Genomic DNA, 26,147 nt, shown 5'->3' on the forward strand with positions numbered 1-26,147 from the left:
CTGCTGCTTCTTCACCGGCCAAAGATGTGGCTCTTCCTTGATTCTGTGTGTGCATGTCTGTTTGTGCCCGTCTGTATTTGTGCAGGTGTACATTGATATTTAAGGCTTGCGTTTGAGTTTTCTAAGCCACGGAGCTCCATCTGGACTAGTGCCAGGAGCAGTGAGCATTTCCAGTGGAGCAGGAGAGCGGTCTAAAGACAGCTTTGAAATGGCAGGTGATTCCTAGAGGGGTTAAAAATAAATAATACAGCTAGAAGTTACAATATTGTTTTTTAGCTATCGGGAAAAAGGTTGCTCCATTCTTTGCAGGCTCAACAGGGAAGCAGTCTGCATAATGGGAGCGTGCAGAAAGCACAACTGGCTGCGGGTCAGGCAGGCAGGCAGCACAGCAGCCCGTGAATGCTTCATTCCAGGAGCTCGGCTCCTGGCGTCCCTCCGAAGCCATTTGAGCTCAGAGTCACCACACTTTGTCTGCGCTGCCGTGTCGAGACCGCTCCAGCAGCAGCTCGGCAGAGAGCCTGCCCGGTTTTGTGTCAGCTAAATGCATTAACACAGCCGTAAAACAATAATCCCCCTTTTGATTTGGTCCCTGAGTAGTGCTAGTGGTGACGCTCGCTGCCTCTGGCTCTCCCTGCACTGGGACTGGCTGTGCCCTTGCTTCTCCCCTCTCCATGCCCAGGCAGGCCCAGCCTGGGCTCGCAGGGCCTCTTCTTGCACTCTCCCGATGTGCTGCAGGACTACATGCCTCAGCTGCGCCTGGGCAGCGGTCAGAGCAAGAGTGTAGTGCGTTAGGCAGCCAGCCCCCGCCTCGCCTGTTGCCCCTGATGATGCCTCCTCTGTCCCTTCAAACTTAGGTCCGACTGACAGTTTTTTCTATTGTTTTTTCTCCAGGGCCGTCCAGGCCTGCAAACCTGCCGGGGGCTCCCATAGCTGCCTCCTCCCACCCTCACACATCCGTCATCACGTCACCTCTCCGCGCACTGGCCTCTCTCCCGCCCTGCCTTAGCCTGCCCTGCTGTGGTGCACGTGCAGTCTCAGTTGGCGGGACTCAGACTGAGATTCAGACTGAGACGTCAGGTACATTTGGATGTCATTGTCAGTTGTCAGGTAATAGAAACATTTCTTTTGTTGTTGCTATCTGAAGGTCAGTAGTGCTGCCTAGTGATGTCATCTTTGCTATGGGAGAACTACCTTCTCTGGGTTGTATGGGGAAGGCACTGAAAGTGTCCCAAACACCCTCTGCCCTCCCTCTTGCCCCCTTCACCCTGGCAGAGGATGGGAGCGGGAAGGGTGCGCGCTCCCTCCTTTTCCCCCATCCTCCCCTCCTGCCTGCCACTGTCAGATGTCACCAGTGGCTGCTGGGCCATTTGTGCAGCATTGTGAACAAATGTCTGAAACTCTTCACAGAATACGATAGCCTGGTATCAAGATTTCATCTCTCTGGGCTGTTTATTTTAAGCTTAATTGGATAACATTTAACATCTGAAGTCTTTCCCCTACCCGTTCTTTTTTTCTTTTTTTTTTTTTTCTCCCCCTGATCATTTGTATTAAAGGCTCTCCTCCGTGTCCATGTGCACACAGGATGTATGTGCTCCGTGCAGTTTTCTCCTTTGCTTTGAGAAAACACTCCTTGGTAACTTGCCACGCATCCTTCCCCTCTCTCCCGTCAGCATTTTCTTTCCTTTATTCCTTTTGGATGCCTGACTTTTGTCACCGCGAGGAGGGGAAAGTGATGTGGAAATGAGGGCATGCTCAGCTTGCCAGAGAGGATGGGGACATATTGTTGCCAGACCCCCTCATTTCAGACCCAGTGATCTCTTTGAAATCGGTGGGTGTTTCTGAGCATGGCTCAGTTGTAGGATTGGGTCTGTGGTGAACTGCAGGCTGAAGAGGTGAAAATGGGGAGGGCTTAAATGAAAATACAGCTATGGCAAAATCTACAAGCGTTTATGAGGGAGACTAACTGTAGTGGGCCAGCCCTTGCAGCCCTGATTCACGCTGATGTGGATGGAGTTATAATAGAGAGCTCAGAATATAAAGTCGTGTCCAAAGACCAGAAGATTTAGAGAGATGACAAATCAAATGTAAAACCCTTGGCAAATGGTTCCTCCTGCTCCACCTAAGATGGTCAAAGTTAACTATGCTCAGTGTATTCCTTACATAAGCAGTTGTGCTGCTGCAGTGTGCTGCATCTCACAAGAAGGTCTCTGCACATCCAAATGTGCTGTAATAAACAAAGAGAAAAAGTTTTTCATCTTGAAAGCCCTCTGTCTTCAGCAAGAAAATTTACTCCATAGGAGAATGAGAGCACTCTATGGCATCCTGCGTAGACCCTGGTAAATCTCGTGAAGCACAAAGCAGGCTCCTGTGCCTCCTGACTGAGGCCCAGCCATTTCTTCTGGCCTGGCAGTGATGTGTGGTATGGTGTAACATGACCAGCATGTCCCAAGGACCTGGTCTGATTTACCCATGCTGCTGTACACAGTGTGTTGGGATATGTGTGTTTGTTGATCTCCACTTCATCCATCTCAGCAGACTGACCAACTGACCTGGGATGGATGTGGAAATGGGCACTTCTGGGTGATGGGCACTGAGTGAGCTAGGTGCCCTGCTCTCCCCAGCTGGTAAAACAAACTGGGACCAATCTGCTTTCTTGCTCTACTTTCACAGAAGCAGGCTGCATGCAGGCAGGTAGCTGCAAGAGTGAGCTGGCTTCCCCTTGCTCCTGCTGCCAATAGCCAGTAGGGAGGGAAGGAAGCAAAATTAAAAAGGAAGGAAGGAATAACTGATGAAAGGAGGTGGGAAGGCAAGGCTTTGGTCTGTTACATACTTTCAGTTCTCACTTTGGAGCTAGTTTTCAGTAGTGTGTTTGCTAGGAGAAGGATGCCAGCTCTGCGGAGAGAGAGACCTGTTATCATGGCTTCCTGTAATTACTGCTGCAGTCTGTGGCACTTAGAGAATAGGTTTTATCAAAGTGCATACTACATGTTTATGACAGTAGTTGGTCAATCTCTGCTTGAAAGAAGCATTTTCTTCCCTTGAAAAACAGATTATATCTATTTAACTCTTTCTTAGCTTTTTCAGTAAATGAGCCCGGGCATGTTTTAAACCCTGCAGTAGGAGTTGCAAGATCTTTCTAGCACTTGAAATGTTTTGTGGAAATGAAAAAAAAAGTGAGTTCTTTGTGTTGACTACTAATCTAGGGATGATCCCTGCATTGTGCCCTCTTTTTTAATATAGCCATTTACAATAGTCACTTGCTGCAGCTTTAGAGATCTGCTTGTCTCTCTGACTTGATTAGCCTTTTATTCTGTCAGTCCCGTTCTTGCTTCTGAGGAATTGTTTCCTTCTTTTAACAAAAGCCATCAACAGTTCCCACCTCTCCTCCTCCTTCATCATTTCTTACCTTTCCTGTTTTTCAGCATTCATTTAATTCAAGACTAGGAGTTTTTTCAGTGCAGCCCTCAAGCAGGCTGTGAACCTGAAGGCTTGAAGTTGCAGGTACTCCCAAATCAGGCTCTTGTGTCCCAGTGGTTTTGCGCTGGGGAACCGAAGACAAAGGCTGCCTGTGCGGTTTGGGGTCTGTAGGTGTAAAAGCTGCATTTTGCAACCTCAGAAAATATACGAGATGATTACTCAGTGAGCTGAATAGCATTTAGCTGTGCAGACGGAGGGAAGTCCTCTGCCTCAGACAGGGCAGTTTGTGCTTTGTAGGGAACAGGGCTGCTGGTAGCAGCTTCGATCACAGTAAATGTTGCTGGGAAGTCTGCTTGGGTGTCCAGTATTTCTCCGGAGGGTGTTGGTTGTAGTCCCTCCTGTCTTTGTACCTCTCTTTGTGTTCAAGACACCGCAGGATTAGGAATTTGTGGGTAAAGGTCTGTGTTTTCTGGTTTTTAAATACCTGCCACTGTAACAGTTTCTCTCTCTGTCTCTTTATTTATTTATTTTTGCATCAGAGACTTCTGTCTGCTGAACCGGGTTCTCCCGTTTAAATGTTTTTAGTGCCTATTTAATTAGAAGTTGGAATAGAGTCATGAAATTCACAGGGTTGTGTAGCTTGGATCTAAAATATAAATGGGAAAAGCAATCATTTTGCTTACCCCTTGCCAGATTAGGGTGCTTCTCTGAGCCTGCTTTTTATTTCATTTCAATGAATTGTAACTGCTTAGAGTAACTGTAAAATGCACACAGGTTTTTTTGCACAACAGAGACATGCAAATGATTGTTGAGAGACATAATTATGTAAAGAAAAGTATATGCCTGTATGTGTGCACACATACACTGCAATGATTTTTGTGGGGCTGTTTTTTCACAATATGTCTTCATAAGGCTCTTTCTATGATGCTGATTTATTAATATTGTACATTAAGTCTTAAATTGTCAAAGCTGCCTAAGAGATTTGGATGCCCGTTTCCCATTAAAGTTAACGAGAAACGAGCTTTGCAAATCTCAGCACAGAAGTGCATGGCACTTTACATTGTACTCTCCAAAGAAAAAAAGTCTCTGCCCTGAAGTTCCTACAGTGCAAAAGCCCCATGAGAAGTATTCAGATCGGAGTAAGATGAAGTGAATCTCTGACACATACTTTATCCCCTCTGCCTGCACTCAGGTACAAACCCGATCCAAAATCTTTGGATCTAGGCACATAAGCAGGGGTTTTATACACCTCTGTAAAGATAATTAAATCTGCCCAATATACATACATTCAACCAACCAGTGAAACTGCTTCCTTCCCACATGTAGGCTGGTGGAAGGAGATGGAAAGCAATTATGATACTCAGTTGCATATATAAAAACAGCAAGTGGGCATGGGCAGCAGTGATTAATGGATGGGGCTGTGAAGCTGAAGATCTAAAACAGGGGAAGGCATGGGGCCATAGCTCAGAAAAGTGAAACTAGCTCCTTTTAATTAAAGGAGTCAGCTGTGTTAGTCATTAGGACATACTGAAAATCACACGATCGTGTTGTAAAGTTAATATCAATTTATTCAGCTACTGAAATTCCACTTACTGCCACATTTCTGTTTTCTTAACAAAGGTTAAGGCAACAATAAAGACAAAAGAAACACCAGTCAGTAAATAATAGGTTTAAAAAGAATGATTTTCCCTCCTTCAAGTATATCACAGAATTCGTTTTGTGTTCATATTATAACCAGAATAAGAAAAGCTAGATTAGACCACCTTGCTGTATGAAGCTTCCTGCAATTAATACAGGCCATCTAGAAAGCAGTACTATTTCAAAAAGTTTATGTTAATGATAAGGCATGCACTTGGCACATTTCTTACTAGGACAAGAAGTAAGCTTTTGTTCGCTCCAGACTGGGTTTTATTAACACAGGAGGGTCAGTGGAAAACAAAACAGTAATCACAGCAGAGAACTCAAACTCATCCAGCAACAACCTCCTAACTCATCTAGTCCCAGAACGATGACTGGTACATTACTCTTCATTTTTTGCTGAGCGGAATCTCAAAAAAAACCTCAAGTAGAACTTAATTTCTGATGGGCTGTGGGTGCCTTTTCAAGAAGAGAAAGAGGAATTTTAGGTAAACATATCTGAGGTCAGACAAAGACAGAGGGCAAGCTTCCCTGACGCCCTTAATAAATGTATACTTTCATTTTTGCTGCATAAAAAAACAGTTTGCATAAAGTACTGGGTAACATTCAGGAGAGATGTCCCTATTAGTCATGGTTACATCTATTTATTTATTTTAGTGAAATATTTAGTGCATGCCCTAGTAGAATTGACTTTCTGTGCAGTACTTACAGAGTACAGGGCTGTGTGAGAGATGTATATGCTAAGAACTGTTATGCATCAGTCTGTGGGTATGCATCTATCTTTTCATCTATCTATCAATCTCTGTGTTCATCCATCTATCTGAGTATTAAAATCATATGTGACCTGTCTGTCTGTGCAGCTCTCTGTCTCACCAGATATTAAACTCAGATCTAAACTCAGAATAGATGGATCTAATCGCAAACTTCTTTTTTGACTCGATGGTGTGTTTGTCAAGAGGCAGCAAAGGGACCTTAAGGGAGCGAAGAGGCAGATAAAATTATGGTGCTGCATGGGGCAGCAACGCTAGCAATTTAAGCATGGCTGAGGCTTTGTTCAAGACAGCCTCCCTATCACTCTAACTTTCTAAGTTCTAATTATGCGAAGTTAAGAACCAGCAGGGGCAATAGTGATATTTAAAGGTGCTTTAAAGTGGATGCCTGCAATTTCCAGACATCCAAGGAAAATGAAAAGCTCTTAATTGCAATATTAACGGGAGGAACTGAATCTGGTAGTCTCAAGACAAAAGGGTGCAAGAAAACATTGCCTGCAGTAAAGACAATGGCTCCAACAGAGAGTTAACTCGATCGCATACCACTATGCTGAGCCCGAGAGTCTGAACTCTTCAAACGCTCCAAATGGAGAGCTAAATCAAAGAATCCTGTTTCAAATCCATCCAAGATGTTGCTGTTTTTCTCCTCTGACAGGAGAAGCATTTGGAAGTGCAGTTTCTTTCTTTTTTTATAGCTGTCTTAAAAAGGAGTTTGGATGTTTAGCACAGCTGGTGCTCATTACATTATGCACTATCAATAAAATAGCATGTGTAATTAATTTTTAATGCAGTGCTGTATGCAGCGCTTTAAAGCAGTTACTGTATGGGGAGAGCCGACACTGGTCACTGACATCAGAAATATTGAAATAGAGGGCTAGATTTTGCATTTTTAAAAGGTGTGTGTGCGAGCTGGGGGAAGGGTGATTCCCAGCCAGCGATTCTCTGGCCACAATCAGATTTAGAAAATATAGGAACAAGATGGATGAGGGCGCTTTTATAATTTACTTATTGCTACGGATGAATTTATTTCCTTGTAGTTTGCTGAGGGATGGCCAGTTTAGGGCTAGGTGGCTCCAGAGATTGGGTAGGCACCAGGGGACTGCACAGCAACTGATCCATCTTTGTTAAAGCTCAAACGCTTCTCTACCATCAGGTGGGAGATGAGGCAAAAGGTGAGGCTGGGAAAAAGCAAAGGAAAGGAATTCCTGTTTGCTCATACAGAGTAGTTATTTTTACAGGACTCCTTCCTTGTGCTTTGTTGTTCACGTTAGTAATAACCCCCTGTTTGTTTTTTTTTTCCCCCTCAGGATTCATGAACTATTTGGCTATACTGGTGCTTTGGAAGGGAGAGAGTAGCTTTGATTACAAAGAGGCACCACTGATGGCAAGTTGCCTGATGCTCTGACAGAAGACCCAAACAAATCACAGCCTTCTCTTTTCTTGGCACTTATGCAGTACTTTCCAGAAAACACCAGCATAAATAAAGACTGCTTTAATGGGGCATGGTAGGCAAGGTTTGGGCACTGCTGTGGCTATCAGTGCATCCAGAAACACCTTGATTGACCAAAGGAAGAACAGACCAAGTTTGAAGTTGTGGTACGGTGTAGTGTGTCTTCATACTCAGAAAAGGGTGAGATATCACTTTTGCATTTGCAGGATAGAACCAGCCTCTGTTCCACCCTTTTCAAGCAGTTTTCTGCATGCTTCTTGGTGAACACTTCCTAAGAAGATAAGAAATCAAAAGCAGAAAGAGAAGGGAGGAAGCAATCATCTACAAAGCGACAAAATTAGAGGTAGTGTTCGTCAGGTGCCTTGCCTTTTGGTTGGGCAATTGGCACCTCTTTCTGAGAGCTGGGTTTTTCATACACATGTACGAGGCATAAATGTTTGCAATTATTCTTTCTTTCCCTCAGTAAATTGCCATTCGCTTGTGCATAACATATGTTAAACAGTTCACTTGTACAGCCTCACCTGGTGTATTCAGGATGGAGACTTATTCTGTCCCTTCAGCAGTAGATTCTTGTCATTGTCTCTCTTATCACTCGCTGTCAGATATGTGCGGAAGTGTTTGCGTACTTGCCTGTGCCAGGAAGTGAACTGGGTTGTTCATTTTGTGTGAACAGAGATAGATCTCCTTTGCACAAATATAACGCTCAGCATCAGAGGAAGTAGGGCAAGCCATGGTGTACAGTGTAGGTAGCTGTGATGAGGACTGCTCTTTGACTCATGAGCCAGCAGGACAGGTGGAGGCAAGAGTGAAGCAGTGCATGTGAAATGGCTATATTTTACCTTTCATTTCATTTATTTATTTATTTTTGGAGGAATTGTATCACCTACTCCTGTCATGGTTCAGGGTTAGGGTAAGAATGGTTCTGCAAAAAAAATTATCCCCCATCCCTCTAGAGCTGCCTCTTTCAGAGGACCTGCATTCTTTTTTCCTTTCCAGAGCGCTTCATAAAAATAGATGAAAGAAAGAGATCTGTGCTCAGATGGGATGCTTTATGTTCAGAAAGGGATCTGAGTCAAAGAAGCCATGCTGGTGCACCTCGTGTGTGCCCGACTGGGCTGCTCTGTGCTGCCTGTTGGTCCTTCTTTCTGCTGAGCTGTAAACAGCTGAGCAACTGTTAGCAACATACGTTTTTATGCTGTTTGCTTTCTTTTGGACAGGCTTTTCTGGTCTTTTTTCAGTACATACAGGAATCTGGTAGGCTAGAGCATGTTGTGTGCCCCTGCTATTTTTTTTCCCTTTCTTTCCTTATTCAATTAATTCCCATTGGTGTCTATTGTAGCTAATGCAACCTGCTGAAGCACAAGTTGGGGAAGCCAGGTTCAGTGAGTCAGTAAAACATGCAGTTGGAAGAAAGCGGACAAAAAATCCCATATAGTGAGGGCTTGCATTTTTTATGAATTCAGCTGTAAGAGTCAGAGGTCCTGGGACTTACAGAATGAGGTTAATGCAGGCACTAAGCGAAGCGGCAGGGAGGCAGAGGGCTGGAACCACACCATGGAACAGTGCTTTTTAAACTGTTGTCTGTGCTAATAACATAAGGAACCACAGGTTAGAGAGAGGCCAGTTTACAGAATGTATCTGCAGCTCTTATGCCTGTTTAGATGCCCATTTGAAGCCAACTGTCGATGCATTGTGTTCAGCCTGATCCCTGGAAATGTGAGGAGAGCATCCCATTCTCTCCGTGTGTCAGACTGTCTCCTTGCATTTCCTGTATTGACCTAGATTGTTTCACATCAGGCCCCGATCTAAAACTGATCCTTACATCTTCTCAGCTGTGGGATGCTCCCAAGGCACTCCGTATGGAACAGCCCACGGGATGAGCTAGGGACCGCTGTGACACACAGGTGCTTAGCCCAGCATCTTTCCAGGAGGCATTTTCGTACTGCTACACCAGCAGTGAATCTGGGCTGTGGAATTCTGGGAAGAATTGAGTGAGGATCAGAGCATTTTTGGGAAAGATGTACTCTTTAAAAGTAGTCATAGGATCAAGATGAAAATAAAATAAAAGTTAATAGAATGTGGAAAGACCTCAGCATGGCAGTAGAGCCCATTGTCTGAGGGGGAACTATTTTTCCATTCGCTTCTTCTAAAAGAGATTTGGGGTATTCTCTCCTCTGGTTGAACAAGGAAGTTCTTTTATTATGGCAGAGGCAGGTTTAAAATGCAAATTCTGTCCCAAAATTAGATCTGTGTGTTTACGGATTGATTAATCTAAATCCTTTATAAAAATGTGTGAACCGTTGATTAAACTGGGAATAGGATCATTGTGGTTTTGCCTGTGGTCAGGACAAGATTAGTAAGTAACTTTCTGCTGAGCTGCATAAAATCTAATAAAAAAGCGAAGTTCTTTCTCTACTTTTTCTGGTTTCTCTTGAAACTGAACCGATGCCTCCACTGTAGGAGTCGATGCAGAGTCCTCAGAACTCTGCTGCCCATTGAAGATAAAACCTTTGCTACCGTAATCAATAGATACGTAGAATAGCTGTGAAGTAATCCTGTGAAATGGCTGTGAAGCCCCTGGTTTCCTTCTTACTTTCTCTGTGCATTTTCCAGAAGGAGCAGTGTGAAAGCTATGGCAGTGTTCGCCCCTGCTTCCACCACCACTGTCAAAGTTCATTAGTGCAGTTGGGTGCACTCATAAATGTCTGAGCTCTTGCAGTGTTCGGAGGCCTTCAGCCGGCTAGCCTCCCTTTCTGCTCTCCCCACTGTGAGGGAAAGCCCGATGGTCAGGATTTGAGGTGGGCACGTGAGGTTTAATTTAATTCTGTGTCCCGTTAGCAGCCAGCTCTGTAAGGGAGAGTAAGGGTTTGTGGGAGACACAGCCATCCCTGCCTTAAACGATTTCCTCCTTGCCCTTTTCCCTTAAGTCTGCCAGGTTATGCCTCATGATTGTAAACTAGGATTTCTTAAATTTAGTTTTATCCTTTAAAGGTAAAGGTGAGCAAATGCTTGTGCTGCCTCCTCACTCTTACTGTTCCTTTGCCCCTGGGGTGGCTGGGACTGCCAGGGAGTGTGCCAGGGTCTTGCAGGGTCCTGGTTTTCTCTTCTCCTTTCCTGGCAGTGCCTTGGGTACAGCTCCTTTCCAGCAAGCTCCAGTGAGTCGCCATCCCACTGCTGGGCTATCAGATGGGAGCAGAGCTGATGGTAAAGGGTTGCTCTGCCTGCAGCTGCCCTACCTGCCAGGCTCCTCCTGGCTGCAGCCCCACCACACCTTTTCTGTACCCCAGATCTTGTGCTTCCGTCCCTCATAACATAGCATTTCATCTGTGCCATCAAGTAGGTCCTTAATCCCTTGCTGTCTCCACCACCAGTTCTTACAGTAATAATTACAGAATTTAAAAAATGTTCCTTTCTAAAATCAAGTCCAAAGTGAGTTTGCTTTTTCTTTTTCTTTTTTTTTCCCACTTTTTTTTTTTAATGGAAATGACTGCTGAAAGTAAACACAGCTTGCAACATGCAGACTTATTGGGCCAGCATGAATTTCCTTAATAAGCTGGGGTATGCGCGCGCGCGCGTGTTTTTCCCCCTTAAACCGTGCAATAAGCGTGCTGTCGCTTTAAATCCTAACTCAAACTTTACTGGCGATTTTACAGAGCCTGGTTTCATTTATAGTGGAGCCAGACTTGCTGTGTGAGAGCCGTCCGCATGCTGGAATTAGTCTTAAGCTCGCTTCTGTGGCGTTGCCAAATTCCATGTTTGTGTTTTATTTAGAATTCTTTTCACGGCCAGTCGAATCTGTTCAGGCACACATAGGCAGTGTTGCGCCCCACGGAGAAAATAAGCAAGTTTGCGTTTTCTTTGGCATAGGCCACGGCCACAAAAGACTGCGGTCTAAAAAAACATTTTTTAAAAGCTATTTTAACCCATAACAGATGTATAAAGTAGGCACACACATGCCAGCTTCCTTAGTTTTAATTAAAAAATAATTACAGCTTTAATGGGATGCTAGTGACAAATTTGGATGAATGGTGGGTGACATTATCTCAAGGCTTGCTTCAACTTATAAATTAGTGCATTTCTCTTGGCCAGTGGTACAGATGAAATTAAACGAAGGAGCAGATTAATATTTCTTAAAGTTACAGTGAACCAAATAAAAAATCAGATCAAATCTAAACCCAAGGCCCCCTTCCTCCCTCTCTTGCTCAGGTTTCTGTTTGCATGAGATCACGGGACATGGAGAAAAGGTTATTTTCCCTGGCTGAGGAATGATCTGGCCATTGATAAACCAGACAGAGTTCTGCAAGGTACCAGTCCCTTCTGTATTTTCAAAGTGGTAGCCACAATGCCAAATAATAGCGATTAGAGTCAGCAGGCACTTCTATTTATAACCACAGCTAACTAGCTAACCTAGTACCTCCGAGCCAGGAAACCTTAAATATAAACCCATACATACGTGCTGCATGTTGCAATGGTTATCTCTAAACACCTCAGCTAGCTGGCTGCCTTTTGGACTGCGGTGCTGTGATTCTTCACATCTTTAGGCAATTTTCAATTTGGGGCTTTTAAGGCTCACCAGAACTGGTCTGGATGCACAGGTTTGCACAGGTAACAACAGTTTATATTTATGAAGAAATAAACAAAAGGGTAATAAACATGTAATGAGCTAACCCCAGATGGTATCTTCGCTGTTATTGCAGTCAGGTGTATGCGGAGCTGGGGAAGGGATTGTGAAGGATTAGCAGGCGAGGCTGCAACTATCCGGAGTTGCTCACCCAGCTATGGTGCTTGCCAGGGGCGGGCTTTTTGGTGGGGAGCAGACAATCGCTGTATTGCGCAGGCAGATGGAGATCACGGCATGCAGAAGGCCAAGCTCTGCTGCCGTGCTCAGACTTATTCTTTCACAAAACTTCTCATCTGCTTAACATTTAGCTTCCATTATAAAAAGCCCTGAAGTGCTGCTGATACATGTAATCTAGATGGTGAGAGCTCTTCTCCTCTTAGCTGCGGTAACAAATATGTGACATTGTTTCCTCATTAAAAAACAAAAGTGGCTCTTTTTCATTCTGAAAGAACAGTTGAGAAAATGAGCATCACATCTTTGGTGGGCAGCTGCGCACCTTCCACTAAACTAGTCCAGATTTGCTTGGAGGTGTGTGGATGTTTTGCTATGCATTTCCACGTCATTGTGGCAGTTCCCCCCTTCCTGCTTGCTGAAACCTGTCTGTCATACTAAACCAGGGAAACCCAGCAAGAGGAAGCTGCTTTGCTAGGTTCAAGCTGGTTTGGTGAATTTTGCTCCTTGGCTGATCGCCTGGATCCCTCAGCAAGCATCTTCTGCCCTGGGTGTTCAGGATGTCCGCTTCCTGAAGCTGAACCAAGCTGGACTGGGACAAGATAAGGATTTTAGGCTTTGTGTAACTGCAGAAGGGAAGGGGAGATTTGCCTTTGTCAATTGACTGAGTATTTCTGTGTAATGTTTCCCTGAGCTTGAATTCCTCAGAAGTGAAAATGATGTTCTAGCATTAAAACTATGAATCATACAGTGCAGATGAGAGTCATTTCTGCATTCCTGGAATTTTTGGAAGGGAAACATTACATTCATGTTAATCCTTTCAATTATACCTTATTGCTAAAATAATCCATGAGGCATTCTGCAGTAGAGCCCTCTGCTATTTGGTTACAGTTGAGGCTTTGAAAATAGCACCTGAAAGCTTTTAGGCTCCTGATCTTCAGTATCTTAGTATTCTTTTTATGTTTTAGCACACAGGATGATCTTCTTTATTCACTGCTTAGGAATTTTTTGTTTAATAAATAAGGCTAATTTGATCTGTTCTGATCTGTCTCAAGTATCTAATTGCTGCTGTAGAGAATGATTAATGTCCAGTTGAAAGGATTCCACATCTCTAAATGAGAATTGAAAGCAGATGTTGGTTTGATGAACGTGTGCTGCCCGTTCCTTGTCTGCAGTGGCTGAGAGAGCAGGCTGCTGAGATATCACTATCTATCAAAAGAGAGATGTTAGATGGCAAATACAGTTCAGAGTCACACACCTATCATGAGCTGAGTGAACAGTTAACAAATAATGTATCCTGGGTACCTTTTTTCCTCTGCTTGTGAAATATCTAAACACAAGACAGTGTTATCCTCAAATTGTCAGAAGTCTTTGACAAACTCCAGTTCAGGAAAATGCACTGTGAATTGATTACAGCCAAGATTCTGAGTCTGGTTTTCACTCACCAAGCTGTGTTCATATGTTGTCCAAGGGCAGGCAAGTTCACTTTCCAGTGCTATTGCATGCTCGGTTCTGATTCTGAAGAAAATTCAACACTTAAAACACAAAAGAAGCTGGTGCCATTCTCTTTTCTATCAGTGGACAGGCTAGGTGCTTGGCAAGCAAGGCCAAGTGCTTCTCAAAGTTTTCCAGCTTGAATTTGTGAAGATCTGTGGAAAACATGTAGTAAGAGAGCAAAGGACTGAATTAACTGGGCACAGGATCGTTTTTTTGTAGCGTTCAGCCAACCTTGCCGTGCACCTGCACACAATGAGGGCAACAGCATTTTAGATAAATGCAGGTACAAACAGGATCTCCTCACGCGGGCTCTCTAGTTTAGTAACACGTGATACTTAGCAGTCTTTTCACCAGCACTGCTCTCTGGGACATCTGAGTACACCTCCCCAGCCAGTGTGTCACAGTAGGTTAGCAGCCAGTGTGTCAGTCCGGAGGAGAAGAAATTTTGGCCGAGGGCAGACATTTCTGATGATGGCAGTGGGATTTTCAGTATTTCCAAAAAAACAAGAACTGCTTGTTTTTTAAAGCCTCCTTTAAACATCTTTCGTGGACTCTTTTTAGATAGTAGTGTCGCTGTTAACAAATGAGAAAAAATAGTTAGCTTATCAGATTTAGTCACTTTTATTTTTATTTTTGTGAAATGCTCTTTTCATCTTTATTTTTTGTTAAATCACCATTCAGACAATGTCTATGACTAGAAAACTATTTCACAGATGGGCAGAGATGTGAAGGCCAACACAAATCTTCCTTGCTGCCCATAAATCAACTGGTTTGGGATGTGTGTGTGGCAGAAGACAGAGGGAAAGAGAAGGGGAGACGGTGGGTGAAAGGGACAGAGAAAGGACTTGGAGTCATGGAAAAAGACACGTTCCACCATCCCAAAGCTCTGGTTATATCAGCTTCAATTCTGTGGCAATGTAAAAGCTTCAGCAGAGAAGAGTACTTGCAGTGTGACCTTCTGCTTCCCTGGCACCTGAATAGGACTGTAATGTAGCAGGCAGTAGAGAACGGGAGAGGTCAGTTTTACATGTAGCTGGCTGGCTTTTCCATTTGGGAGGTAGCTATGAAATTCATATCAAGTATAATTATTTCTTAAAATCCTTGGTATTTTTTGTTTTATCTATTTATTTATTTATTTTTATTTTTTTCACAGCTGATGCTAAGCTAGGTAGCTAGATTTTCTGCATTAAAACAACCATAGCTTACTGAGCTGAAAATTGGCCTTTTAGATGATTCTGAATGTTTTTTTCCTGACCTGTATCTATCTGCCTGTGCTATAATGTTAATAGTTCCCAATTGATCCACGTGAATGGAGATCAGTGTGTGAACCAAAAGAAAATATATGGTAGTCTCTCCCTATCAGATCATGCTTCCAGATTATTAAAAAGACAAAACCTGTTTTTTGTCCTTTTATTTTTTTCTTCATTGTCTTCTTAGCTGGTAAGAGAGAAATGCAATTGTTGTGAACATGCTTATCCTAAATTAAGGTGGTGATATACTCATATTTATGTGGCCGGTAGCGTCACTGGTCTCTGCACAGTGCGTGGTAAACTGGATTTCTGTGGGTGGAAGCCAGGACTTCACCTACAAGAAATGGGGTACAGCTTATTACTGCATTCAGCAATATCTGTTTCAGTGTCTCTAGACGTAGTCTCCTGGCTGGTTGTTCTTACATCCATATTTGGGTTAGAAGACAAGTCCTTGAGAAAATGTGTAAAGCAATCTATCCTTTGTAATGTGGTGGATTTCCCCAATTGCAATGAGCCCAGCCCGCTGTACTGAGCTGTGAACGCGCACATTTTGCAGGACAGGACTTGTCCGTAGTTTTTTATTGTTTCTGGAAGTGGTCATTTGTGTGAGCACACATGTGCTGTGAGTCAGTATTGGTTTGCTCTGGCTGTTCCTTAGCAGGTTTTCCTGTGAATAAAGGTGTGTCTGGCCATAAGCAAATTGTGGAACTCCCTTGTGTTGGCAGCCAAAAAGGTGCAAAGGGTTTAGGAACTTCACGTGGAGCACACAGATCACTGCACATCTGAGGAATCTGAATTCTCTGCACGGGCATATACCCTGCTGGCCTTACACAACTGAGGGCATGGCTGTAATTTTAATCATACATATAAATCAAAGGAGAACACTACACACAGGGAATGTCCCTTGAAAAGGCAGCTTTAAGAGAACAACAGACTCTCTTTAAAGCTGGGAGAAAGGAAAGCATTCCTGTCCAGGCATTCTCACTGATATCAATGAAGCAACGCTGTATGTTGCTAAATAAAGAGAAAATACACTGTTATGACCAGACTTGAGAATATGCTCCGTGCCTTTGTTGGTATCCCATGAAAAGTATTGATAAGAGAAGGAGACTCTTGTGTCACAAGTCCTGCACTCTGCAGTTTGGGAATTGTAAATCCAAACCTTGTTTCTTCATTGAGTTTCCACCAGGATCTTGGAAAAATCCCTTAATCTCTCCATAACAATTCAGTAACTAATTCCAACTCTTCTCTCTCTAATGGGAATATGAAAAGGATACATTTGTGGAATTTTCTCAAGTACTAAAATAATATAAAGATACAGAAACATGTAAAGTGAATAGTTTAGGTCAATTTTTAGAGTAATTACGCTTGATTTTTCTTGGATGGAGATGAGACTGAGGGCCATTGATGTTGAATGGTGTTTGTCCAACTGTTATTGTGAGTGCCTGAAATCCTCACAAATGTACAGGAAATACTGCTGTTACTGCTCTCTGAGAAAACTGAGGATGCAATTGTGCTTTCAGGTACAGCAACTTAGGACCACTGCAAATTAAGGCACTGGAAATCAATGGGGTCGCACATTTGTAGTTGAGATCGGAATTTGGTTTGGCCTTGCGTGGTGCTGTGTGTGTAATTCTTGTATCTAAACCTGGAAGAAATGGCTTTTTTATTACAGCAGTGCTTGAAGAGACCCCAGGAAAGTAAGGTGTAAATATTAGAGACTGCCAACAGCTAGTGGCAGTTTCGGCCTAATAAACTGGAAGTAAATAACTTGGTGATTAGCTGGAATTGGCAGGCCACTTAAACACAGCTCTGACTGGGTACATGGTTTTCCCCATTCCCACCTTAATACTCTGTAACAACATGGTTAGATGCCTGGAAGATATATGAGCCTCAGCAGAAGTTGTTCTGAATCTACCTTGACACCTCTATTTGTGAATAATCTTAATGATGATAACAACAACAGCAGCAATATGCACTTAGCTGGAACCTTTCATCCCAAGGAGCCCAGAGCACTTCTAATTTGAAGAGCAGGCAAACAATAAACAATAAAACCTGAGTCATTTACAGCAAGAATAGCTCTGCAGCTCAAATGCTGAACCGGGAAGCAAGCGGAATTGGGGTTTCTTGCTGCTGCCCTCGCCACACTGCCCCTCTGAACCAGGTCATCTGCCTTTCCTCCAATGTGCCTCCATGGTAGGGATGTGTAAGGGCTAATAACACATGAGGCTTAATCTCAGGCAAACAGGTATGCAGATAAAGAAAGCAATGCAAGAGCCTAAACAGGATTACTGCGAATAGACTTACATATTCAGAGAAATTCAGTCCTTAGAGATCCGCTCTAGGAAGAAATATGATCGAATAGCCAGGGAAGAAATGAACTCCTTCAGGGCAGGACCTAGACAAAGTCCATGGGAGTTATCAGAAAAATCAATTGCTATTGATTCTGTGGGCAATAGATCAGGCTTCTTGCTCCCTGACTGCCATTAAGTTGTATTTCAGGAGACAGGAAGGCATTTTGGCAAGGTTTGTAAGAGGAGGTTTGGCACAGACCAATACGTTTTGCCTCTGCCATGCTTCTGCCTCACTTCTCTCTTTTCTTACGCCTACATACCACAAGTAGCAAGAATGGATTTCTGCTTCAGTTGTCATTTGCTGCCTGTTTGAGTTCCACTTTTAAGCTCTAATACACAAACTTGTTTTATTGTTTTGCTGTTTTTCCTCTGGTTGTCTTTAACTTCTTCCTGCACAGCAGTGAGGTACTTGCTGCAAGGAGGTATTACACCTTTCTCCTGTGTAATAAAATGACTGGGCTGGATTGACACTGAGTTTCCTAAGAGAAAAGCTTAAAACAGTACCAGGCTGCCTGACAGAATTAATACTTCACAGTATTGTGTCACTCCTTTTGCAGCCTCTGCTTTTCAGCTACCCATCCTTCTTAATCTTTTCATTAGTCATTATTTTTGGCAATGGGTGTAGCAATCTGGGTTGACTGGAAAGCACCAGAATACATTGACCAGGTTTGTTATTTATGATTAGTGACCATCATGTTGACATGTAGATTCTTAGGAAGTGCAGAGGTCGGAAAGTGTGCTGTTTTCTCACTATTCTGCTCTGTGAACTGCAGTTTTTTTGGTAGCTTAGAAATGCAACAGCGATCCTTAAAAGTGCTACAACTTGCCTGAGATTATGTAGCATAGTTCGTCTTTGTGGTTTCTCCTAATCAGCCCTCACAGGTAAATATGAACATTTTGCAGGTAGGGAAAAAACAGGGCTGGGGCACAGACTTGATTAGTAAGTTCCCAGCCTTCAGACATCTCCTGTGGTCACGTTGCTACATGAACAATGGGCAAAAAATGACTGTATGGTTGAAAGTGATTTGCTTTTGTTTTGGATTAGGCCCATAATCTAGGTCAGCAGTCATCAAATTATCCTGGAGGAAATAAGGGTATTTTGGCCCAAGGTAGTCAGAAGTGAAATATATGGCAAAGTACATCTAAAATTCCACTAGTTAAGAGGGCTAAAACATGTGAGTGGGGATACTGGAGCATTTCCGATCAGAGCATGGGATATGCTCAGCTTTTGACTTCTACTGTAGCTGAGGACATGTGAAGTACATTATATATATATAAAAAAAAGGAAGTAAATGATTTAAGTATAATTTATTTTATCTTATTGAGATAAAGCACTTGATATCTGGAACCCGCTAGGAAAGCAAACCAGGGTTGGCTCTACAGTGTGAATCTCTGTTTTCTGAAGAAGCCAAGAATCCAGAATGGCTGCTTTATGTGGGATTTCTTCACTTCTTCAACCTCTTGGCGAAAGTCAGGGCTGTGTTAAGGTAGGTGTGTGCGGTATTTTGCAAGCAGACATGAGCTTGTTCTGCCCATGCTTCAAGCCAACTGGGTGCACGCCAGCCCTACAGCGGAAGCCATACAGCTGTGTGAGTGAGGATGCGGAGCCCAAGCCCTGTTTCTCTGCAGGGCTTGTTAGCTCGGGTTCAGCGTTGTAACCACAACTACGTGTCTTTTGCATCGGTGCTGGCTTGAATCTGGCCAGGCTGGAGTGCAAGCAGGGTGAGACTTTGTCAGCCTGCCAGATTTCATGCAGACATACCCTTCCTCACCATAGGTAGCAGTTTCTCAGGCACTTAATTTTCGTTGAAGTCAGCATGAGCAAACGTTACTCATCTTGAGTAACGGTTGCCAAAGGAGGTCCTTTGTGTAACACATAGATTTAGCAATCAAGGCATAGATTTTGCATTACTAATGTTTGGTCTGCTTTCTCATAGGTCTTTCCATTCTCTTGGTCACTGTCAATCCCCCTTCCTGCTAGCTTCTCCAGTCCGTAATTGCCTCTGACTTCCATGATATAGCTGTCAACCCTGGAGAAGTCTCTTGACTATATCACTGTTTCTCCCTCAGGCAGTGCAGTTTGCCACTGGCCTTGAGAAGCTGGTTTGGAGTCTCCTGAAGGTTGTAGAGATCTCAGTATTGCAGTACGGTGATATTGCCCTTTCCCTTCCCCTTGAGGAAAGGAGTGGCAATTCATCCATCAGGGAAGGAGTGTCTTTAGCAAGCTGATACCTTTTTAACTGGGCAGTGTAAAGTAGTCTCACTCTAAGAGGGTACAAACTGTGCTTTGCAGAGTGAAATAAAAATGGTGAAAAAGAAGTTAACACTAGCTGGTGATTCCAAGTTGTCTGTGCTTTCTTGGTTTCTACAATGAAAAAAATTACAGAAATATATCTTATATTACTTCCTTTTATTGCCGATTACTACTAGTGCACTATTATTCCTTCCTTGTGCACTATCATTCCTGTTTGTCTTCTAGCTGAGTAGACTTGAACTTTACAGTGATACAAAAGCTTGAAATTGCTCAGAAATATTCACATACCTTCACTTTTTCACTGCTAATGCTGGGGCTCAGAGGAGGAAAAACATGAATGATCTGAGTGTGAAATTGTGGCTTATATGACTCACTAAAAATTCCATAGTGACTTCTGTCAGTTTTCTGTTATGGATTCATACCCTAAGAATTGAGAAGAATAGCACATATTTGCTTTGCATCATTAGTTACAATTTCAAACATTTTTTTTCTTTCTCCTGGAGTAAAACCCAATCTTAAAGATTTCTGAGAAATGGAATTCTGTGTTCATTTTTTAGGGAAAATCGTGATATTTGAGTTCAGTCCCTATGGCTTCTGGGTGGTTATCAATGCTATTTCAGCATCATTTTTCCAGATCAATTTAAGTCTGATAAATGCAGTTGAATATTGGTCTCATGATTGTCAGAACGTGTCCCTGACCACTAGATAACTCTTTCTCTCTCTTGCACAGCCTTTCTGATGAAACTTCACTGAAACTCAGCTCTTGAATCAGGTCAACTTAACTGTCAAGAAGCTTTGCTACAATTGTTTTGAGCAGGTCTAATCCAGTCTTCCAGCTTGTTCTAAGTTTCACTATGTAAGTCAAATCTGAAGGATAGATCTATGGTATCCTGTGGAAAGGAATGGGCTTTGTACATTGATTACATTACTTGCTCAGTACAGTTATCCTCACGAGCTTTTCTACTGCGGTGGACATAAGAAAAGCCTTCCAGATATCTCTTCCATGGCCTACGTGTTCCAAGTGGATTCCAAATAGAATCTGAAAGTCCAGACAAGGGTCACTCAGCCCTGAGGTCCTACGGGTACCCTTTTAGCCCTGGGAGGAATGCAGTGCAAACATACCTTGCAGAATGAATGCACTTCACAGTTGGAGAGAGGTAACGTAATTTGTCAGCTATCACAAAACACTCATTTCATTTCCATTGCTACAGTTTTGGCTAGAACTGTTCAAGCCCTGCAGGGTTCAGTTCATAAGGTTGTATGTGAACTGAACCCTGCTCTCAGGTTGAGGAAGGGTGGGTGGAGAATCAAACCTTTCAGGTTTGCTTAAGAAGGATGAGTCTGATAAATTCACACATTCAGAACTTGTTGTCTTCTTCCTTTTCTCACACTGAGCCTTTTAGTGCTCCTTAATGAGGACTTCATAGCGTTGATGGTAATTCCTTCTCTCCATTTGTGCTTCTGCCTCTCTGCTGAGTCACTCAAAGTTCCACAGAGTACTTTCCCATCCTTCGAGGCTCTACATGCTGTCACTAATTACCTCTTGCATTGTTTGAAGTATGTTCATAACAATGCCCTATACTGTAAGTTACATCTTCGCAGATTTAATCTTCTGTTAGTAATTCACATGTGGAATCTGTAAGTCCACTCAGGTTCATGAGAAGTGAGGCATGTCATTTGTAGAAAATCTGATAGGGATCGAGTTCAGCTCAAGCTGGTGAGTACAAGTACCAGCGCATTACTGTGAGTCTTAATGCTATTTGTAGCAGGATCCACACCCAAACAACCCCAGCCCAAAATCCAGTAGGCAAAATTATATTTATGCTTCACTGCTTCGATGCAGTTGTGTGAGTATTTGGCGGCATTTTGAAGTCACAGTCGTGTCCATATCAGTGTCTTGTCAGTCCCCCACTGTGGTTCAGTGTGGTGTACATATTATTTTCTTGCTTGCAAACTCTTGACATTACCAGGAATTAAATACTTTTAATGACAAACCTGATCAGAGATGGGATAATAATAGAAGAGAGTTTTGTATATGCTCTCAATTATCTTAATGAGTATATGTATTTTTACTTTGTCTGGGGAGATATTTTAATTTGGCTCCTCAGAAAGTAATTCTCTTTCTTGCAGCTTCCCTTAGGTATCCTAAGAAGGAAAAATCAGAGCCTGAGGGTGATTTAGCTGCGTGGTCCACCTCACTTTTACCACAGTCTGCATCATTTCTCTGTTTAAGTGCGCTGAAGAACATGTGGCTTTGAACATCTGGAATTTGGTGAAAGTCAGACTCCCTCTCCCCTTCATGCCAGAAATGGCAATAGCTCTGAGAAGTCACAATATTTCTGTCTCATTCTAGCTATGTCTGAATGCGCCTGTGTTTCATGTCCTGTTATCACTACAGGAAACAGTCACCCATCCTCGATAGCTTTTTTTTTTTGGTGCTTTTTGCAAACACGAGAGTGAAGAAGTAAGGGGGAGCTCTTCTACAACAAATATCATTGCATGCTCTGGGATCTTTTGGAAACAAACCTTATTATTATTATTTTTTTAAATTTCACTTCCAACAGTCCTTATTATTAAGATATTCATTCTTATAACAGGATGTTAAATAATTAAGCCCGTGGAAGGAGCAACATCAACAAATGCTGGAATATATTTAAATAATGAAGAACATCTTTAATTTGTACATGTAAAATAATTGTGGGCCGATGGCAGGTTAAGCATTCGTATTTATTAAAATGTACTTGCCTCTCCTTTAGAGGAAGAAGGCTGTCGTTTCCTATACACTCCCTCAGCCTGAGCCACTTCAAGTCTTCCTTCTTTTCAGTCGAAAAGAATTAATTATGCATTGTGGAGGCTTTTCCCAAAAATACGTTGATTGCTTGATTTTATTTTAGCTGAGAGCACACGAATCATTCATCTTTTAAGGGGAGGAAGAGGAGCGCAGAAATTAGCCGACATATAGCCAAATAACCTGGCCTTTAGTGAAGATTCCTAGCAATTCAGAATATTGACAGCAATCAGGAGTCTCAGGCTGTTGAAACTTCCCCTCTAATTGAACTGGGAAAGGTAAACCAGTTTCAGTGCTCCGCACGTTGTAATTGCAATAATTTAATTTAGCTATTTAACCTGTAATTCAGTGGTATTTATTAAAGAGCATAGGAGAAAATGAGGCCATTAGGAGCCAGAGATGAATACATTGAAATGAAAATGAACACTTCTAACTGCTAGTTGACCTTCGTTTTGTAGCAGTTTTTATTAGGCTGGTCACGGTAATTACTGGGACGTGAATCATGGAGAAAAGTGAATAATTTTGTAATGAACATTTTTATTCATTATCTCACATTTTCAGGAACCAGAAAAAATATCATGTAAAATTATCTCCAATGTTCTTCTTTTGTTTGTTGTTTGTTTTTTTTATTTATGATTATTTTTATTATTTTTATTTTTTTACAATTAATGTTTTGTGGATAACAGCCCGGTGCAAAATATCTTTCCACAGTGAGAATTTGTGTTACGCTGAATTGACAGCCCCTTGTTGCTCAGCCTGCAGTTCATAGGGCTGCTCAGGGACACTGAGCAGCTCGTAAATAGAGCATCGTAACAGCAAATGTAGGGCACACTGGTCACCTGCGCTCAAACTGAAGAAGACACATTTTAGAGCAAAACTTGAGGAGCTGAAAGTTCCAAGTGACTCACACTGAGTTGCTTCTCTGGTCCCAAATCCCTGCACTGTGGCTTCACCCAAGGGGCAGTTTGTTTGTATGTCTTCCCAAGGCTCAGCAAGATGTACTGGGGAGCAAAGTCAGCATCCATAAAGGTCTCCGAATTGTTTTTATAAGGAAGCTGAGGGCATCCTCCATTTGTCTCCCGATTCATCTTGGGGATTTTTTTAGGGGGAGAAGAGCAGAGGGACCAGGAGTGGGTGGCCTCGTGGCTCTGCCTCTTGCAAGCACTGCTTTGGGGCTGCCATCTCAACAGGGAGCTGGTTGCCACAGAGCAGGGTCTGCTGCCATCCTGCCGTGGCAATGCTCCTGGCCGTGCTTTGCTGTTCATTAAAGCTGCTCCTTCGGCGCAGCAAAGCGTTCGGGGTTAGTGGCTCCGTGAGGAGGAGAACGGGTAGCGTTTTGGCAGTTGCACTGTGATTGATATTCTGTTCGCTGCTCTTGAACACTCTGATCGTTCTTTTTACCACTCTTGTTTTCTTACCAGTGTTATTAAACCAGCCAGACTCTACAGGGACTTGGCCTCCTGCACTCTCTTAGTTCACAAGATCTGGAGGGGGTTTTCTCTTTTTTCCTTTTTTTTTCCCTTTTTTTTTAAGATTTTTTTTCCCGTTCTTTCTGTTTTTGTTAATTGCTGCCCCATGCAATGAGATGTAAATTCAGTGAGAGCAGTGCACTGAGGAGGGCTACTCTTGGAAGAGTTGATGAGCTGAAATCCCTCCAGCATATGTGCACTATCCATGGCCACAGTAATTCTAACATGGATGAAGAGGGTGATTTTATTAATTGTAATTATTCAGCCTGAAGAGCATGGCAATAATTCCAGGTTCGAAGCCCTACATATTGGAGATGATCTTTGATAGACATTCTTTTCTCTACTTAAAAGTGCTCAATAAACCTACATTAAGCAGCGGTGATGAAAAACTCCAGCTGTACTAACCTCTTAATTTCCCGAAGTGTGTGTTTTCATACTTGAAGCTCTTTGATTTTAAGCCTGACTTAGAGAAGGAACACAGACCTCATTTTGCTTTAAGGAGTTCCAGTGATGCACATTCTCAAGATAATTTTCCTAATTTCTTTCACTGTCTTCACTTTGAGGCACATCCTGGTCCCACAGGCAAATCTCTCAATGGGGCTGTGACTTGAAGCTTGGTATTCAAATGGCTGAGGCTCTGTTCTGTGGGTTTGTGGTAAAAAACAATGGAAGCATAAGCTGTAAGGTCAACATTCACCTGGGTCAGAAATTGAGTGTAACTTAGAAATGAAGGCTGTGGGAGTGTGCTTGTGAAGCACCAAGGACCTGGGCTGAAAAACAGGATGTGATATTTTCAAACTGAATAATTTTCCTGCCATATCCCCTTACATGTATGCACAGCCTAGAACAGCAGCCTGGTAAGGATGTCATTGTTTTCATCAGTTTTCTCTGTCTGATAGTAGACTTAACCTCTACCTCACCAAAGAGCATATCCCAAATGCTTTCTGGGGATTGGAAAGCATTCACCCCTCTTTGGAATTTGGCAGCATGATCTCAGGGTGGCTTGCCAAGTCTTTTGTGGGGGGTTTAGTTACCTATGACTAGTTTTCTTTAGAATAATGCCACATTCTTCTGGGCTCTTGTTGCTAAATGGAGATGTACAAATGCTTGTCTGACCAGCCCCATTCAGTGATCAGCCAGAAAACTTAATCCAAGGTCAACCTAATAGGGTAAAGTTTTATTACTGATAGTTTACATCTGTGGTGGCTAGTTAACAATTGTGGATGATATGTGAATGTTAAGTAAATATCACCAGGGTATGCAAGGATTTGAGAAGGCTTAATATAGCTCCGAATTATATATATTTATATTCTAGGCTGCATTTCTTTTAAAGACATTTATTTATCTACTCAAATATGTTCAACTAAATGCCTATAGTAAGGATCTGTTTATCCGCCAATTTCTACACTTTGTAATGCAAGAGTTAAAAAGCCTTTGCTACACCTTTTTCTGCATCTATATCAAAGATATTATGGTGGCGAGTGTTACAGACATGCCTGTACAAATAGAAATGTATTCAGTATACTCCTTTTGTACTAAAAATATATTTTATATACTCATGCATCCATATTTATGTGTGAGGAGACAATAAACTCAATTTTACCATGAAATTTTGTTTGGAAACAAATTCCAGCTTGTGGTAGTGGTATACTTTTTTTCTGGCAAACAATCTTTTAAACCATAGACACTGGCATCGGGGACTGTACTATGAGATAATTGACCTCCACGTGAGTTATATGTGTCTAAAGCAAGGGCGCACATGATGGCATCAAAATCAATTGTCTCGCAATTTGCTCCCAGTGTAAAATGCTACTGCAGTTTGAATAGACCCATGAAAAAAGATTTAGATATTTAAAAATGTTTTCATTACTTATTTTTTTTAATAGTGCTATTGCAGTATGCAAAGAAATAAAATAATGGTGGTGGATTAAGCTGTGCTGAATATAGCTACCACTGGACTCTGCGTGAGCACTCGTGAGGGGGGTGAAATGTCATTGGAGTATGTATTGTTGATGGAGTATCCACCAGGGCTATATTAACTGGGCTGACTCCATTGCTGCCATGCAGGTGACTGTCAAGCAGATGTATCTTCATTTCCTCTCCAGTCATCACCCTCTTGCATGTGTCAGGGAGCAGAAGTAATGAACAGAGCTGCTAAGCTCAGAGGACAACATTCTGACTCTACCAACCCTTAAAAACCCTTGCCAAGGTACAGCTATTTGATGGAAACAGGAAAGGTATTTACCACAGAAAACAGGAATGGCGTCTTCAGTCAGAGCCTGATCAGCCAAATGATCATAGCTAAACTATCATGTACAGAAACTTTGAAACTTTTCAATTGCTCAGTTGCTTGGTTACAGGATCATTTGTCATCTATTCTGGTAGCAGGGTGAGAGGTGGGGGAACTGGAGGGAAGGGGGAGAAGATTACATGTGCTGTTGAAAATGCAATGAGCACATTTGATCATA

The 26,147-nt window shown here is 42.6% G+C and overlaps 1 protein-coding gene across 5 annotated transcripts in view; it reads left to right on the forward strand.

Moving 5' to 3' along the window:
* Positions 1-26,147, forward strand: part of BCL11B (BCL11 transcription factor B) — a 94,431-nt gene that overhangs the window by 39,955 nt on the left and 28,329 nt on the right. For 3 of the 5 annotated variants that reach the window (XM_065749893.1, XM_065749927.1, XM_065749902.1), the window contains exon 3: positions 892-1,107. The exons of the other annotated variants lie outside the window; for them this stretch is intronic. In XM_065749893.1, the coding sequence (XP_065605965.1) occupies positions 892-1,107 (216 nt within the window). The remainder of the gene's footprint in view (positions 1-891; positions 1,108-26,147) is intronic. 5 annotated transcript variants of the gene reach the window in all.

This window comes from Cyrtonyx montezumae, unplaced genomic scaffold (assembly GCF_038088225.1).
Source record: "Cyrtonyx montezumae isolate F1298 unplaced genomic scaffold, pur_monq_1.0 scaffold_10, whole genome shotgun sequence".
Lineage (NCBI taxonomy): Eukaryota > Metazoa > Chordata > Aves > Galliformes > Odontophoridae > Cyrtonyx > Cyrtonyx montezumae.